Consider the following 18,966-nt stretch of genomic DNA (forward strand, 5'->3'; position numbering starts at 1 on the left):
AAAGTGGTAATGTGTGAGCCACTGAAATACCAAGACTTCATGAGGAGGAGCAAGGCCAAAAATATACACTTACAAAAATATTTGCCAAGCCCCAAAGCATTTTTTTTTTAGATCAAAAATTTCCTCGCCATTTAACAAACTGTGTGAACAGCAATACTGCTCTGCATATATCTAATGTGTGGTTTGATCCTCTCAGATTATGAAGTTTAGTATTCTATCAGCTTTTCAACTTAAGTTTGAAATATACATATACTGGTGCCAAATGGGGATAACTGGATATCCAAAGAAAACCACTCAGTTTGTGTTTGAAGTAACGCAACAACCCTACATTATCAAGATATTAGTACACCAGGTAATCTCCACACTAGTTATTTATGCACTCACAACTTCCATTTCTTGCAAGTAAAATATAGAGTGTTTGTTCAAGACGGTAGTTTCTGGGGCTGTTTTATCAGCAATAGCAAGCTTGTCTTTTCCAACCAATTATCAAACCAGATTAACATCTGTTTGCTGCCAAAAGTAATGGCTCTCATGGGGTGTTACAGGAACAGTTGAGATTATAATTAATTCAACAAAATGTGTGATGAAGTCCATGGGGGGTTGTCTTAAGATTCTGAGTGAGGAAACAGAATTTAGATGATGGTACCATGGTTGTTTCATTAGGATATGGGCGGCACTTTGCACGAAACGCTCCTCAATACAGCTGAAAATATGGATTGGGGGGGGGGGGGTCTTGGACTGTTTTGTTGGATACAATTTTAATCTTATATCAGATTATACACAGTAACATGAGATGACTTTGTCCTTCTTAGTATTATAGTATTTATCTGTGTCCCAAGTCAGACTTTTCCCCAGAAAAGCCACTCTTACTCTTACGTGCTCTCACACATTAAAGTTGTTGCTGAATCTTACCCGGCCACAGTACAACATTTGCTTTTTGGTCATGGAGGAATATCTATGAAAAAAAACATGTTTCAAAACATTGAAATGAGTAGTTTGGCTTGTGACAAAAACCAGCAGCTGAATTGACGCCACAACGACCTCTGACACAGTCTGAAAAGTTTGATCATAGAGGCCGCTATCTCTGCCCACACAACAACTTTGCGATGGTTTGATCAGCTCGTCAGATACAGACCAAGTGAGACTGCACAGAGAAGTGATATATAACACGGAACATCTGCCCATGCTCTGTGGTATGCTGGGAATCTGTAGGGGAGTCGAATAGCAGCAGAGATATTGAGTCAGACTGTGGTATTGCTGGAATGTTTTCTAATGATGTTTACATTTTGTATTGTACTTGTCTGTTTTCCACAGCTGGGTACTCTTCATGTTACATAAGAGCGCTGCATGCAACAGCATAAAAACCACGTAACTAGATTTATATGCTCTGACACATACTAACCTTAGATATAAATGCATAATTGCATAATTTTCTATACTCTCAGTCTCTGCTGTCATAACAGACTCAGTCTTGTTCTGTCTGTGCAGCGGTAACACGATGCATCGCTGGCAGGCTAACCTGCGACCATACAGCCACATGTTTCGGCAACACAGCCGGCTCCATTCTCTTCCCCTCACTTTAATATCACCGTGCCATGTGAAGACCACAGGCACTTCAGAACGTCTGCCCCGTCTTGACAGCCGTGCTGATACCGCTGATAAGGGGAAGAGGCAGAAAGTGGAATGACAGCGCAGAATGTGTTTTTCCTCACGCACTGTAAAACATTCTCACAAAACACAAACGACTTCGGTGGTTGGGTATACAGTTACAGTTCTGAGTCAAATCACTGGGATTTGAACCTTCATCAGCGAGACACTGAATCTCTCGTTAACCAACTTTTTGCCCACATCTGATTGTATTTTTTTCAAATGATAGTGTTTGTATTGGTGTGATGCATTACTGATGCAGTAAACACACATTACTGATGACTTTATGCTCAACACATCCATGTGTCACTACATATTTAAAATTCTCTACTTCTGTAGTTTTTTTTGTCATTAGCTGTATTTTAATTGTATTTTATTTATTTATTTATTTTTGGTTGTTAAATGAGTACTCCAAAGGGTAATATTGCAGTTTCATAAAGTTGTTAGTCACGTGAGAGACAGATTTAAAAATGAGACGCCAAAACTGTTGCACCCGAGGCTGAAATATCCTAAGTTTTGTTCCATTATAAGGGTCAGACTCCAAAAAGTGTTGGATCCCAAGCATCTTTTAATCTAATCTCAAACTGAAAATTTCACCTGAAGTTCTAATAATTTATGTTTACATTACAGTACCTCCATAGGGGAAGTCTCACGCAAGCGTATTGTCTTCAGTGGAACAAAACTGAATGTAACACAAGTAGGTCAGAGAATGAAAGATGAACCTTTCAAACATCTGCGTACGGTAAAGAAAGATCTTCATGAAAATGTCATATTTAGTGAATGTAAGACTGGCTGATTTACAGCACTGAGTATTTTTGCAGTGTATCAGATGGCTGTGTGTACTCAAGGGCTGCTCTTGAGGGCTGAACTATCTTGCTCCAGCTTGTGTCAGTATGTCACGTGTTACACGGTCATATTTCACAAAGTTTAAATCAATAACAGACCAGAAGCCAATTCAAAATAGAGATAAATGTGTTTAATGGGTTAAAATGTTCTGCTAAAAAGTGTATATTCCTAGCCTGGTTAATTCTGGCCTGAATGAATAATTCATTGAAAAAGTATTTTGTACCCTCAGGTGTTGCAATTCTTTAGTGAATGGGTCATGGACTCTGGCACTGTCAATGTCTTAGACTCTTCCAGCTGAAGAGACTGGCGAACGGACTGGGAAATTATCATTCTTATCGCACTGTAAATCAGACAAAAACAAACAGTAATATCCTCTTACAATCACATTTGCTTCTTTCGTGAGGGGGTTGACACTGAGCTTCTCTGCCTGCTGAGGATCTGCATCTGGGCCTTGGTATGCATGCCATCCCTGACAGTTTGCTTTGGCAACCTGTCCACATCCCCCGGGTCCTGTCTTGACATAGTTGTCATAGCGTTGATCTGCAGCATGACGCCTCAATTTAATGTTAATTTTAGGCATCGAAAATTACAATACGGGAAAAACAGAATGACAATTTAGGGCACACAAAAATGAAGATTATCGATCGGAAAAAATAAACAAATGATGCTTCCTACGTGCACAGCATCCATCACATGATTTTCCTTTGGGAAAACGAATCTGCTGAATACATCTATGTAGCATCTATTGTATCTCTGCCTCAAAACGTGCTAATTTTAAACAACCTGCATTCCAACAAACAAATCCTTAAAAGTCATACAACAGCAAATGGTTTAATTGGCCAAGTAAGACTATGAATTCTGTAAAAGGCTGTTGACAGAAAATGACTGAATCGGAATACCCTGCCCAGAACTGCAGCATTCTTACAACTGCAGGGCAAAGTCCTTCAGATCTGCTGGTGACAGTTGATCAAACTCGAATGAAACATGTGGACAGAGCTTTGTGTTCGGTCAGTGTAAAGTGCCCGGGTATATCGCACAAAGACTGCGTCCTTTCAGCCACGCCACTGGAATGGGTCCGGGGAGGGCTATGTAGGTCAGTTGATCCGCCGCCTCGGTCCAGACTGAAATAACTCAAGAACCATTTCATGGATTGCCGTGAACTTTTGGACAGGCATTCATGGCCCCCAGAGGATGGATCCTAATGACTTTGGTGATCCTCTGACTCTTCTGTAACGCCACCCTGAGGTTCAAATTTGTCCCCCGTCCCCCGTCAGGATTAATTGTAATAACTTTGTTGATCAACTGACTTTTCCTCTGTTGCCATCATACGGGTGAAATTTTACTTTGTCTTCTTTGTTGCTTTATGACTACATACCTGCAAAACTTATGATATTCCCATCAGTGTCAGATGTACTTTGCGTTTAGTGCTGATTGGCAAATGTTAGCATGTTAACACGCTAAACTACGATGGTGAATGTGGTCACTATTATACCTGCTAAACATCAGCTTACTTATTGTTATTGTGAGCATGTTAGCATGCTGACATTAGCATTTAGCTCAAAGCACTACTGTACCTACTGCTAATCTACAGCATCACAGAGCCACTACCACAGCTATAGACTCTTAGTCTAGTTTGTTAATAGCCAAATTGCCCCAAACAAATCCTTAATAGCAACATAGCAGCTGCAAATGATTTTTTATTTAAAAATGAAGTTATGAATCCAGAAAAATGACTCCTGACATTAAAAAAAGTGTAAAGATTGTGAAACTGGCATAATCTGCCAACTTCATAATAAACAAATGAGGGTGATGACATTCTTAAAACTTAACTGAATTTCAGAGACAGAGCTTGGAGCTGGGCCAGTGTAAAGAAACTACTTTAAATACACAAAGACCTTACTCTTTTTTATTTCCTCCCTCCTGCTCCATTTGGTTGATTTTGATTACTATTCCCTGCGGAAGCAAAGTCAGTGTTTTACCTGAAGTGACATAAACAAGGGTGTTTTTTTTCTTCCTTTTTCTTTCCATCAGGGCCAGGCGTAGACAGGGCCTGCCAGGTTAGCTTGTGAGAACATCCAGCTGTGTTTGAGCCGAACTATTCTCACTCCCACCGGCCTTGGACTGTTCACCTCCACAGTTAGATAGACCAGGCAGAGAAAAGACTTCTATTCATTAAGTGCAGCCAATTATTCAAGTTGGTGTTTCCCAAATGTTTTTCACTGTAGGAGCTGACACAGGGGACAGATGCTTTGTTTTTCTCTACCTCTTTTCCTCTGGTCCACTCTTTCTGTTTCCCCCTCCACCATTTTCCCAATATTTTTCTCTCATTCACATGCACCCACAGAGTAATAAAGCCCACAACACAAGAAAATTATTTTACGAAAATTTCTTTTGGTTTTAACTTTTTAATAAACTGATTTGAAGGAGTTTGGTTGTCGGGGACAATTCAGATCGCGTTGTACTACTTTACTTTTATGATTAGTAACATATCCATGTAACCATTCACATAATAGGGGAAATGTAAACACAGATACCCAACAAGGACATCGGGAATGTCACTCACGCTGAACAAAGATCGGGAAACATTAAATATTTGCATACATACCTTATCTCACTGGTTAAACAGTGGATTTATTGCTGCTGTGTGGCTGCTGTGCATGTATTTTTGACTATTCCCAGCGTACATCAGAATATTTCTACCTTTGTCCCTCATGTCTTACATCTGAAATTTTGTTAGCAAAATAATGTAATTTTTGCGTACTGTTAATATATGAGTACAGAAGTCAGTAAAGTCTAAAGAAGGGAAAGGCCTCATTGATTGGGATCTCCATTTAATGAAGTACGTATGTTTTCGCAGCACATGGCAGAGGCTAAAGATGACTTGTAGAAGAGAAAAAAAACAGAGGAAGCTACGACCTTCCATGCTGAGAGAGAATGACGGCCGAGGGGCAGATTTTAAAGTATTTTATGAATGAGAAAAGTCAGTCAGTGCTCATCTTCTCCTCCCTGGCCAGAGGTCAGGCTTCAACACCTCACTCCTGGTGACGAGACCGGATGAACAAGTGAATTAACGAATGAATGAATGAATGAATCCCCCGTGATTTAAAGGCATAGGACTATTTCCAGAGTGTGAACTCAGAAATCCTTTCTGTAACACTCCCGTCCTATCAGGGAGCCCAGGAGCAGCATAAAAAGCATGTCATAAGCCAATGAATAAGCAAATGCTCAGACATGCCCCTTTCATGTTTACTGCCCATGCTCATCTTTCACTTTCACTCATTTTCACACACAACGCCTATACGTGGTGTACTTGGCTCTTCCTACATGCAGTTTTTACTCATGCTGAATCACAAGAGGATTATTGTGTACTGAGGAGTGCCTTGGCTCAAATTCACATGACGGTGATTTATTTTTGCATTGTAATTTCACTTTTGTTTATCATTCATGTTCAATGGGAACTGCTTGTAGCTTCTTTCATACATTTGTTTTCGTTTGTCATACATACAAAGTGCATCTTTGGCCATTTGGCTATTCCCTGATTGTCCAAGTAGACGTTTTGCTTTTTTTAGACACTAACAAAATGTGAATCACTACTGAACACATTGCCTTCACATACCATTAAGCTTTCTGTTAAGTCGTGATTTACAATGTGACCCCTACACTGCGTATTAGCCCGCTTCATGATACAGACTCCTAACTGGCAGCTTGCCTTTATAGAGCGGCAAATGAAAACTTAAGGAAACGTGCTTTTGGTTTCAGTTCAGCATCAAATCCTCTCACGAAGGTATCCTCCAAATCTGTCGGTAATATGCTCCAGTAAATCATGGTGCTTCACAGCTTTCCCCTCTGACTTGAAAGCATTCCTCAGCCCGGTTTTTTGAAGCGATAGGTCATGGCTGCGGTTCATCTTGCTCCTGCCCAGGCCGGTGAAGTCAGCCATTCCTCACAGCCTGTTTTTTGAGGGCTGAAAACCCATTTCACCTTGTTCTTTTACAGTGCCAACCACTGCTGCCCCCCCCCCAGCCTCCAACCCTCCCACCCCACCTCAGGCCCAGTCTCCTTGCTCCTCCCCTTTCCATCTCCCAACAAGTACACATTCTGCCCGCTCTTACGCATATTCTGAATGGTTTAGTCACTGCTAGCTGAACACTCCTACAGGCCCCCAGGGAAACACAAGAGGAGGGGGTGATAGTTGTGATGACAAGCTTGCCTTTTAGCAGAATAGGCCTATGGGGACATAAGTGTGGCTCTGCGAGGGGCAGTCCAACCCTCTCTGCTCTTACAGGAACCAGCCTCACTGCCACTGTTTTGCCATGAGCTGAGTGACACTGTTTGAGCAACACAGACAACTCTTTTCCACTCAGCAGGTGAGTCTTTTTTTTTTCTGTTTTCCTTTTAATCTTACTCATGGATGTTGAGAAACATGTGGAGAAACAAATTGCAACTCTCAATTTCTGTCTTTCTTAATCCACGTTGGTTGAGTTGAGAACATTATACTATAGGTTGCTCCTACATGAGAGGACTTGTTCAGGACGTTTCTGCTGAAAATGATCCACCACAAGATGCTTTTTTCACTCTTTTAACTAAATTGTAGTCTGGCCTTGCCAGTCAGGACTCCCAGTTCATTTTCACTCTGTGACTTCTTCCTTCCATTTAAATCTGCTCTGCGTTCATCAGAAAATAATTAAACCTCTTAGCATAGTGGGTTCTTTTTTTTTTAAAGATGTGTTTCTTGAAAGGAACCCTAATCTCCTGTACACTCATTTCACATTCACCGTGTAAGGATAGGTTTTACAGGAGGCTCTATACAGCATTAATTTAATTATTATGTATAGTTGCTGTATGGAATTGCGAATACATGCATACTGTATGCGTGGTATTTTCCAACATTGTGCCAGATTCATAAAAAAGGATCTTCAGAGTTCGATTTTGTCCTTGTCTGAAGTTGCTTTATCTGCTTTTGTCCTAAAAGCGAAAGAGCGCGTTTGCGTATATGTGTATTTGTGTGGGTGTCGGTGTTTGTCAAGTGTCTCAAGGCCATGGTAAAGGTGCTGCCAAGTGCAGGGACCCATGTGCGCAAAATTTAAAATAATTACTTTCTGTGGCTGTGTTGTGCATTTTATAAAGTACTTTGAAACAAACAGATTATTTGCTAGAAAAATCTCTGCGCTTCCATCTGTACAATCAAGTGTTTTGCGGTTAATACGTGAGAATAAAAACATGTTGATTGCGCTCAGCGGGTCTCATATAGGTTATCCTTATTTTGAAATTTTCCTGCTTGAGCTGGACTGTTATCAGTTGTCACTGTCACCCCATCTGAAAATGTCTTCTGAGGAAAGTCTCTGGGGTTGAACAAGAACATGATCGTCTATCGGCACAAAAATGCAATTGTTTGTTTTTCCATCGAATGTGTCAGTATTGTCCAAGCTGTGTTTTAAAGGAGGGCTTAATGAAGGGGTGAGTGGGACGTTAACCACAGTCGTCCGGGGACATCTTCTGTCCTGATGAATGGTGTTGTGCGTAGTAAATCACCTACTGGGGAAGAGCAGTCAGATTCCTCTGTGCAGTGATGTCACCACGATCGTGTGTGAAACAGATCCAGACTTGAACAGCCGAGCCTGAGCCAGATGTTGAATTTCACAGCAAACTCTTGGCTGGATGGTACGTACTCCGTACGCTGTTCTGAGCTGGATTTAGAGGCTTTACATAAAACTCTGGTAGCATACTGACACTTACATAACCACAGAACACAGAAACATACAGAAAGGCTCTAAGGAGTATGTATAATCTTTCTCATTCTACCTTTACTGTGGTCTGTGGAAATAATCTTCATCGCTGTGCTTGTCTGATGTGTTACATGCCATTCACATATTTTCATTTCTGTTTATTTCAGGTTATCTGCTGCGTGGTTTGACTGAGCCTCTTGGATTAAAAAAAATGGCCATCCAGTACATCAAGCACAAGTACCTGTGGATTTATGTTTTGAATTATGAGAAACTGTAGGATAAAAAAAAAATTAAAAAAAATGGAGAGTCCACCTGTGGTGAACTTGGAGGGAAATCAGTTACCGACAGCTTTAGGATCACACAAATTTTCAACACGGGAATCGTCTTCAGAAAACAGCTCACCAGACCACAGAGGGGATGACTGTCTCCCTGAAGTCCAAAGCTGCTCGCTGTCGGAGCCAGATCAGGAAAAAAACAAGCTGAGGAAAAGTTTTGTCCATGTCGGACATAACAATAATGAATTTCCCGAGGCTGTGTGCTTTGAGGGGCCCGGACAAGTGTCAATAATCCCTCGGGGGGGACCTCTGGACCCGAGTCCTCTGGCCTCAGCTCAGGTTCACCACGCAGGTATTGTGTCCACATTACCCAGCTCAAATGAAGACTGCTGCAGTAACTTTCCACTTCCTGTTCCTGTCACAGAATGTCAGTCACACCAAGTGGTACGTAATCATGCCGGTCATACAGTAGACTCGAACTGTGGACGTGTGAAAATATACTTCCAGAATTTAGAGCCAATCTCAAACGGCCATGTCAAAAGACATCCGGAGGACCCGTGCTCCGTCCTCAGTGTAGACTCCACTCCTCCCATCATTGTCCCCACACCTGTCCCTGAATCAAGCCCGAAAGTCCTGGATCTCCCATGCATTGTAAATCACAAACTGAGCTCCATCACCTTTTCTGACATCGCTTGTACCACCGGATCCCACAGCCATGCTTTTGCCAATGAGAGCTCTGATGATGGAGAGTCTTTACAGGAGGAGGAGGAGGAGGAGGAGGAGGATGATGATGGTCACAATGATGGTGACGATGATGACGACGACGACAATGTCTTCTCAGAACTGCCTCAGAGTCGAGAGCTCTTTGTCAATCACAGGCATAGGAGCAATGGCAAAGACAAACAGAAGAGGAGAGGTGCTGTGAGTGCCCGAGCGGAAACTGATCACATAGCCAGCGACAATGGTTACGAAGCAGAGGGGGAAACCGGTACCAAGGAGGTATGCTGCCATTGATCCAAAATCATCTGCAGTTACTGAAAGATGTTACCACACTGTTGTATAATCACCGATTAAGTAAAAACCAATTAGACAATATATTTGGAGGACAAAGGTACCAAAAAGGCAAAGGAAGTTTAAATGGCACCTATCAAACGCAAAAGCTTTTAAATATTGGTACAATTAGAAATACATTAGAGCGACATTTTAAAACCACTTACAAAAAGAAATATAACATATCATATGACATTAATATAACATATAACATACATACAATATATCACATGTGAATTTTACTACATGCAAAATCCCATTTCCAATTTCTATCCAATTTTTGTTCCTTACAAAAAGCACATGTGGGGTTGATCTTCTCACATCTGGTTGTGAAAGTGAAATATCTCACAATCTTGCTTCCATCATGTCAGAAAACTACGTGCTTATATGTGAATTCATCACGTGAAATGGCGTTCCACATGTACTGAACACGTGAATTGTATTTCACATGTAATAAATTCACATGGGCTTCTTACAAAAAAGATAATAAAATATTTTAGAAAGTAAAATTTAAGGAGGGAAAGAATACCGTTACAGTGCAGTTACTGCACTTAACAAACTGTATGTATATTATGTAAATATAGAAAGCTTTGCAGATCCAAAGAAAATGGATTTGAAGTCACATTATTTAACTCCAGTGCTGTCTTTGGTCCATAGAAGACAAGAGACAAACTCGTAAGAGTCCATATCTGCCAACTTCCCGCAGCTGACATCAGTAGACTGTGAGATAATGCATGGCTGGTATAAGTGCGTGGGAGTACACTTACTTCACATTTGCACTGGTGAAACACAGATCCAGAAGGAATGCGCACAGCTTCTGCCTCCTCTCCACTCCCTCAGCAGGCAGCGGTGTTGTGACAGGGCCCGTTGCAGGCTGTATTAGCGCCGAACTTAGCCTTCCATTATCGAACGGCTCTCTTCTCTTCGACAAGTCAAGGCACATTTAGTCTTCCATTCACACAACCTCTACCCTGACCTTGGTTGTAACCATCCTGTAGCCCCTCATCCGTGTTTTTTATTGCCCATTTAAAGTCTCATATAGACATTCGTAAATACGTTGAGATCTGTTAAACATGTTTCCCGTTACAGCTGAAGGGCACGTATCCAATTGCACATAACTGTCATGCTTTTCTAAACAGTCTGCAGATAATAGCGCACATGTGAACGGGGTGGTGGAGATTAGCTTCTCTGTCTGTTGGTTGGGTAAGAGGTTGAGGTAATGCCAGCTTCATGTGCAGAATGACACTTGGCTCTGAATGGGTTGTTTTGGAGAAGAGTGGAAGAATGCAGGGAATCCAGGGAGCCTGTTGTAAATATTATCAAAGGACAGCAGGTCACTGCCTCTCGTGGTGTCACACCACAAGCTTTGTTATCGTGTGGTGGACTGCAATGTGGGCATCGCTGTAAGAAGGTCTTAAATTTCAGGCAACAGGCTGGGAAGAACAGAAGTCCATTGATTTCATAAGTAAATATGTGCAAAAACAAGCTGTTTTTCTCAACTTGACGTCGCTTCACGGGGCTTGTTTTCATTTTATAGTTTTTGATCCAAAGGGAAACACTGAATGCACTCTGTCTTCTCATTTCAGGAGTAAATCACAGTTATCGGGTACAATATATGAGTAGGCATTACCAAAGTTTCATATACTGTACATATATGTGCTGAGTCAAAGTAGTTAGGAAGACAACATGAGGTAGATGAGGACATAAAAAATCAGTGAATGAATGTTAGTATTTATTATCCATGGAACAACTTCAGACTGTCCAAACGATGAGTGACTAAAGAGGAGATACTGGCCAAAATGTTACAGGTATACAAAATGATGCTGGTCTGACTGAAGAATAATTAAAGTACACGACCGCAGAATGCCCCAGCTGAAGATTGAGTTTAGTTTTAAATACAGAAATACACATGGAATTCATGGAAGAGTGCGTGGATGTAGTTGTTAACATTAACCATATGAGGGCACTGTATGCATAGTGTTTCCGCTCCATGACATCTCATGACACCCCCCCCCCTGCCTGCATCATTTAGCTCAGCTGTGACTAAATGCCCCTAAAAAGAAAAATCTCTTCACCTATCTCTCCCACTCTGCGGATATGGCTGTGGCTGTGGTCACTTGGCGTTTTGCATCGCAGGATATTAAGGGTGTAATTTATTCCTCCGAGCAGCCAGGTAGCCATTGCCCTTTCGCATGACCGGCTGCTACATTTGGATACCTCCATGGTGATCTCTGGCACTCTCTGTGGGTGGCGCAGACTAGGCACCGAGCCCAGAGCTCACACACTTAACTCCTCATTTCCATGTCAAAGCCGCTGTGTTGGGGTTCACAATGTGGCCAATTTGCGCTGATAAAGTTATAGTCAGCTCACATTTTGTTGTCCTGTGAAGATAACATTAATGCATTTATCTAAAGGATTGTCTCATACCAGCTCAGTTGCCATGGCATGAGAGCTTCACACAATTGCCGGGGCCGGATCGAGGGGAAAGGCACGAAGAGATGAATCAAGGGCAGCGTCTCACGGGCGTCAAGCCTTCTCTGGAATTTGTCTCATTTTAAGCAGAAGTGCCCACATTCCAATACAGCACCTTGTGGGGATGTCACTGAAAGGAGACGGTCTGAATGTGTTCCAGATTTGGCATGAGCATGTGCAAGAATGGGGCATCTGTTTCTTACATTTGCGTCGGTCCGACTCTTGGGGTTAATCAGTCCAGCTCACAAGATGTTTATCTTCTTTCATTTCCTTTTCTTATACCTTTTCAGTCATTACGCTTAGAATATCAAAGAATGTATTTCAGCCTTTTGCTCCTGATCTGAAGAGTGAAACTCGTCCCCTCACGCACAAACACACACCTAGGACCACTAGAGCTAGACGTCAATCTCTTGGTCATGGACTTCTAAGCAGCACTGGTGCGTGCCATCACAGTGACTTACTGTACTTCCAGGGCTTCAAGTGAATACATATTCCTCCTGTACTCACATCACGACAGTCCGCTCAGCCTCTGCTTTAACTTCAGTCCGAGGGATGTACGCCCACTCAGGTGCAGACATAAGGATTTGTTCAGAGCTTGCGAAAAAAATAATAATAATTTGGACACACTTCTCTTGTGTAAAAAAATTCATTACAGGGCACATCATCAGGTATTTTTTGATTCACAGTTACATGTGGTCATTTCTATCATTCCAATTTCTCCATCTATTTCTCGTTAACATACATCCTGATTCATCAGATTACACGTATTAAAATAACACAAATCATGTACGTATGTTCACACTCTTGTCACGAGTTTATGTATGTGATTTTCATAAATAGATAATAAAATCTCTAAATAAATCTTTTCCTTAATCTGTGCCAACACTCTGTTGGGCAGCTCTCTGGGGAATTCGAAGGGAAGACGGAAACAGAAACTGCAAAAGTGGGCGGATTTCCCGGGAATCACTGTTCATTTCTATGACCTAGTATTGTATTATACAGCTTACATGGGGAGCAAAGTTTCAGGAAAGGTTCACCCACGTCACTCTTGTCTCACTTTTTACAGGGGTCGCTGTAGGGTGTTCGTTTTTCAGAGTGTTTGTGAGGTGTGGTGTCTGTTTTCTGGAGTGGATGTTCACAGTTTGTTATTGATCAGTCTTGTGTGTTGACATCGGCATACGCAACATAGAGAATTGCGTGAAGGCCTCTTGATATGTTCGGCAGATACAGAGGATCGAGCTGTCCAAACAGGCTGAGCCGGTGGCAAACTTTTTACATTCCCCGGTCATTGCCATGCTTTGGAAGGCAGACGGAGCAGAGGAGAGAGGCTTTATTTTTTCCACTTGATGACCCCGGGCGACCCCTCGGACCTTAGAGGTCAGCAGGGGATTGTCCAGATTTAGGTCATTCCTCAGGGATTGAGGGGAAAGAGCCACTTTCTCCCAGTGCCAGTCAGCTGACCCTGGGTGGTCAGCTGCCTGAATGGACCGTCTGGTGTCTAGGTCCTTAATTCCTCACAATGTAGAGAGAATGCAACATAATAAAAGTTTGTCAGTGGCTTAATCTGTAATGTAATTCAAATATACTGCATCATGGAGAATGATTTTCATCTTATGGGAGGCTGTTTATAATCACCTCCCCGTCCAAGACACTGTGGGGGTTTCCCATCAGAACATTTATTGACGTGTCCCTTCAATGAAATGATTGTGCATTTAGAGGCTTAATGTTATAAATGGAAAAATTACTTGATTTAGTAGTGACTGATGTTAATCAGGGCTCAGACACATTTTTTAGTTTTAATTCAAGGAAATCTGTTAATGGTTTTGTTGCTTTGGGTTCATTTTGATGATGGTCGGTGATTGTCACCTCTGGGATTTTAACTGACTATGTAGGTCAGTTTTAAATGAAGCTGGAGTCAATCAATATTAAAGGACCACTGACAGTACGGACACGTAGACGTAGCTATCTGTCATGTCGTCCACAGGAGACAATTTGAAGCCTGGTAGCTGGGTGTATCACATGCTGCTATCTCTGTAAGTTGTTTTCAACCAAATAAATCCAAATTTGAGCAATGCAATGAAGCCTGGGAGGAATTCAGAGGGATGATCATGCATTAGCCACAATTATTGGTTGGGGATTTTCCATTTCACATCATTGCAGTCTTCTCGAGTTTTCTTGGATACAGTGCCAACGTGGCCTTGGTGAATACAACTCAGAAAGAACATTTCAATGAAGATGAAAGCTCTATAATTTCACGCTTCACTTCAGTTTTTTGAATATTGAGATTATTTACTTTTCTGAATGGTTGTGGCTGACTGGAGGAGAATCAGAACTATTGTAGATTTTTTCCTCTGTTGCAAACTTCAGATACTGGTTGATAACCTTGGAAATCTTGTTCATGAGAATGATCCAAAAAGTCGAATTCCTATAGGCCAAATTTCCCTGTTGGCCCTTGTTTCTGGCATACAATCTTTAACAGACTTACTGTGGCAGCCATATACCAGGAGGCGCTGCCAAGGAAATGCACGTTGTTGCTACTGCGTCAAAAACTTTAGAACGATCCACAAGAGAAATCCCCCAGAAAGCTCACCCCTCAATAGTTAAAGGATTTCATACTGTGATTCTTTAACACGGCCTACAGTGACGCTGTTGAAGAGTATGTAGCATGTGACACTCTCCAAGACTAGGAAAGAAACACACACACACACACACACACTGATATCTCTCCTCTGCTCAGACTGCAGAACAACAATGTTAATTTATGCTTTGGTGACTGAGGTGTATCCTGCTGATTTATGAGGCTGGACCTCCAGATCCTCAGACACAGCTCCTGTCTGTGTAGGGATGGTCTATTTATATACACTGCGTGTCTGGGGAGTAGTGAAAGCCAGTGCAGGGAATTCCATCATGGTCTGTATGGCACACATGTCTGGAGCCCTCCTCCTTTGCTCTTTCACCCTGAGAAGCGGCCGAGGAGATCACATTTCCATGTGTGGCAGCAGCGTAGTCCACTGCTGTTGCATCTGCAATTTACAAGATACTTTTTTGGGTTTGCCTGTAACTCTTTTTTGAGTTTAGGGCAGTGTGGTAAATTGACAGGTGCTCTTACTTTACCTAAAAGCTTTCACGTGTCAAATATATCTAACAAGGGTGGCAGCCAATTACTGGACAAAATAATTAACCTGATTCTACCCGATTTCAATTACTTTTACTGCAGGTGTGAAACTCAGATTAAAATTTTTTTATTTTTTTATTTTGATAAAAGAAAGTTTTGAAGTTTAGTTTAAGAATATAATTAAGATACCAAGCAATTTTAATGCAGTGTCAGCAGCTCAACTTGACATTAACCTCTTCGATTGTGCCTAGCCTATGTGAAAATTTGTGTGTGCATTATCTATGTATATTGAAGTGATTTGGTAAAACAATATATTTTTTTTTCTTTTATTATTGCTATCAATAGTTTGCATCTTGAAATTTTACATGATGCAAAAATGTTCAAGTTTTGTGGGGGAAAAAAAAGAGAAAATGCCAAACTTTGGGAAAATAATCAGAAAATCTGGTTGAAATAAAAAAACAAAAAATTATGTTGAGATTTTTGCATAAAATTAAGATTAAACAAGACTGAATCATTGTGCTCAAATTCAGAAATTTTGCAAAAAAAGACCCAAAAAGCATATTAACATGCCAATATCAGATCAATCTGTTACTCGGTACTCCGATAACAGGGTAGCCTGTCCTCTCTTACCTTGGTGCTTCCCTCATTACCCACAGGAGCCTCCACAGGCCAAGTCCCCCTGGTCGGAATCAATGAGCCGGCTGATGAGGAAACTGGACCAGCTTAATCTGGACATAGAGGAGGCTCTGAGCGCAAGCTCGTCTCCGTCCGACACACCCTGCACCACCCGCAAGAAACAGGTGAGAGTGTGTTCACACAGCCTGGCATCGACAATCAACTGTATGTATTCCGTGTTTGTAAAGCAGCGATGCGGACTGCAGAAGTTCAGCCTTCAGTACCTAATGGTATGTGCACTGTCACCGTCGACAGTGTACGCATTCCCGTGAAGAGTATGCTGCATGGTCGGTCATGCTTTTTAAACTTCACTAAATCACTTGAGTTTGTTCTGTGGGGAGAAAATCCCGTTGGATTATTTGGACCTGTAAGCAACAGGTGTTCAACAGAATTTTATGTCCTGGACAGTTTTAAAAAGTGTTGCACATTAGGGTTTAGATTCAACCGCTCTCTGAAATCTAGCAGTGGCAACCCCTAAACCCAGTACGGGCCATCCAGTGTGTTGATCGCATATGAGTTTCTCACATGTCTGGGATTTGTGAGATATGGAGATGCAGTCTGTCTGCGACACTATGGGCTTTGTCAGGCCATCTTACAGTGTCCCGCTGAGTTGAGCCTGTTTTTTGACGCAGGTCTGCGGCTCTCAGCTGTGATACTGGACTCCGCAGTGCTTTGGTCGGGTCCGAGTGTTGCGGCAGGAACAGACAGCTGTTGTGCGTCTGAGGCTGTGACTGAGATCATGCAACTCCGTTCCTAAAAAGGGCTCCTCTCATGGTGGCATGTTTCATGAAATATCCCACTAGAGTTAGCATTCGGGAACAAAAGTGCTCTTTAGCGTTCCATATGTATGTATCGCACAGAGGAGCTGTTGTATTGGAAGGGAGTTTGTATGATTTGGACCATTAGGAGTGGTTGACAGAGGCGTACATGCCTCCCAGACATCTGCATAACCATCCCAGGCATTCACTATTACTCGCTTTAACTAATGACAGGCGACTGGGCAAGACGAGACATCTTTACTGGGATATTTGACAAGGTCATAATCTCTGTCCTCTCCAAGGAAGATCCAGGCATACAGGCTCTTTTGTGTGCCTCCGTCAAGCTGAATTGAGAGTGGAGACTTCACTTCCCCAGCCGTTGACCTAAGCCTCTTGTTTTTCTTTTCCCCCGGCCACCATTGAGACCATCCTGTCCCAGTCTGTTAGGCCAGACAGAGACAGACCCAGTCTTGATTGTTGTTGTGATGTTGTTGCAGTGCGGTGCTGTTTCAAAGTCCACTCTAAACCAAACCCTGAACGAGCAAGTTCTCCGAAGACCAGACAGAAGGGGATGCCCGAGCCAAGACAGATCTTCTGCTCTTTGCAGCGCCTCAATGGGAACAAGGGAAAGAACCAAGAAGACGGTAGGTTTCCTCTGACAATCAAAGCTTCCCGTAGGCATCCAACAGTTTCTCTGAGTCAATAAGAAATCATAAAGGTGGTGAATAGCACATGCAAACTTGCTATATACAGTACTGTGGTCCAGTTCTCATCTCTACGCCTGTGAGCTGGTAAATTCCTTTGAGTCTCACCCCAGAACTGGTTCAACATGTTTTCTTTTTTCAGCTCAAATCTGGCTTTAGTATTTTTTTTGGGTGACTGCCATGATCTGTTTACTTCCTGCACTGCACAAAGTATTTCTCCCCGCTAATTCAAAGTTCTTGTCTATCTGTTGCTGGGGAATTTTCACTTTGTGTTCATCCTATATTAGCACTTTACGTATTTAAAATGTTCATCCCTGGATTAGTTTGATCTGAAACTGATAAAATGAATTTTTATTAGACCTTTTAGTCTTTTGTCGTAGAACTTTGCTGAACAGCCTTGTATCAGCCCTATAATATATGTTCCTTAAAAGCTCAGGTCATCATCCAGATCCAATCTAAATGTTCAAGGCCTTATACACCTGTTTTAATTATTCATTCATTTATTTAACATTTATTTATTCAGGGTAGTTTAACATTCACACAGTTACACACATTCACACCTGCAAGTCGCCCAGTACAACTACAGTCTGACCCGCTGGCCACTGAGCTGCTCCACTGGAGCAGCTGATGTGGAGGGCCTTGCTCCAGGGCACCACAGTGGTGTTGATGAGGGAGGGGCAAGCAATGCTTTGTAAGCCGTTTAGAGTTTTTTGTTTGTTTGTTTGTTTGTTTGCTTGTTTGTTTTTTTTAAATAAACTGATGGTTAAAAAAACAGAATGTCTGCACTGGGGAAAGAGGAACGATTTATCCTCTCACAAAAGGTTTTCATAAGCTTTCTCATCAGTTTCCTTCATGAATTTAGAATCACACTCTGTGAAACCTACATTTCACAATCACATATTTCACCCCTATGTCACAATCACTGTGTTGAAAAAAGAAAATCTTAAATTGCAGTCACATTGCAGAGGCAGATTGCGTTTTAAGATAAATTCATCACCAGTCAGCTGAAATTCGGACTTTCTCCTCTGTACGGCTGCTCTACCCTCCACATCCGTAAATATTTGAGGATTGCGTTGGGAATAAGGTCAGTTTAAGACATTCTTAAACAAGCAGCACTCACTTCTGCTGGACCGAGTATATGAATGTCACTATTCAACGGCCCGAAAAGGAAGCCACTGAGAGATTTGCAGAATGCAGAGCGGGTTTAAATTCAAAGCCTTTCAGCTTGTGCTTTGTGCTCTCTTCGTGGCTCAGCTGCGGCGTGATGGCAAACAACCTGATTACAACCGAGAAAACTGCAGGCATCCAATCAAATACTCATTATATATTTTCCAATATTATTTAATGTTATCTCTTGGCATGTTGTTACTTTGTGATATTAGGTCTATGATGTATTATTGTTTTGTTTAGTTTAGCTACCCCAGGGAGCCACAGCATGGAGTACATCTTGTAAACTGCAGGATATTGGAATCACATTGAAGGCTACTGGAAAGATTGGGGTGAGACAGACTTGAGCATAATTAGATTCAAGGAAAGATTAGATTAGATTCAAAGAAAGATTATTTTGTCTGTAGGCACCGGGGACGTCAAATGAAATTAAGTTTGGAAATGAAGATGCCACCTGTCTCTTTTGTGGAAGCCATAACTACCTCTTGAATGCGACAGCAGCACAGGTTAGAACTCGGCCTGAGGAAAGCT

At 41.9% G+C, this 18,966-nt stretch overlaps 1 protein-coding gene across 3 annotated transcripts in view; it reads left to right on the plus strand.

Moving 5' to 3' along the window:
- stard13b (StAR-related lipid transfer (START) domain containing 13b) overlaps positions 1–18,966 on the plus strand; it is a 75,052-nt gene that overhangs the window by 4,684 nt on the left and 51,402 nt on the right. The window contains exons 1-4 of one of the 3 annotated variants that reach the window (XM_040130195.1): positions 6,627–6,860; positions 8,387–9,493; positions 15,788–15,931; positions 17,062–17,208. In XM_040130195.1, the coding sequence (XP_039986129.1) occupies positions 8,483–9,493; positions 15,788–15,931; positions 17,062–17,208 (1,302 nt within the window). In that variant the 5' untranslated portion in view covers positions 6,627–6,860; positions 8,387–8,482. Of the gene's footprint in view, positions 1–6,626; positions 6,861–8,386; positions 9,494–15,787; positions 15,932–17,061; positions 17,209–18,966 lie in introns of those variants that run through there. The other 2 variants (XM_040130196.1, XM_040130197.1) reach the window with 2 other exon arrangements.

Source organism: Xiphias gladius, chromosome 7, assembly GCF_016859285.1.
Source record: "Xiphias gladius isolate SHS-SW01 ecotype Sanya breed wild chromosome 7, ASM1685928v1, whole genome shotgun sequence".
NCBI lineage: Eukaryota > Metazoa > Chordata > Actinopteri > Istiophoriformes > Xiphiidae > Xiphias > Xiphias gladius.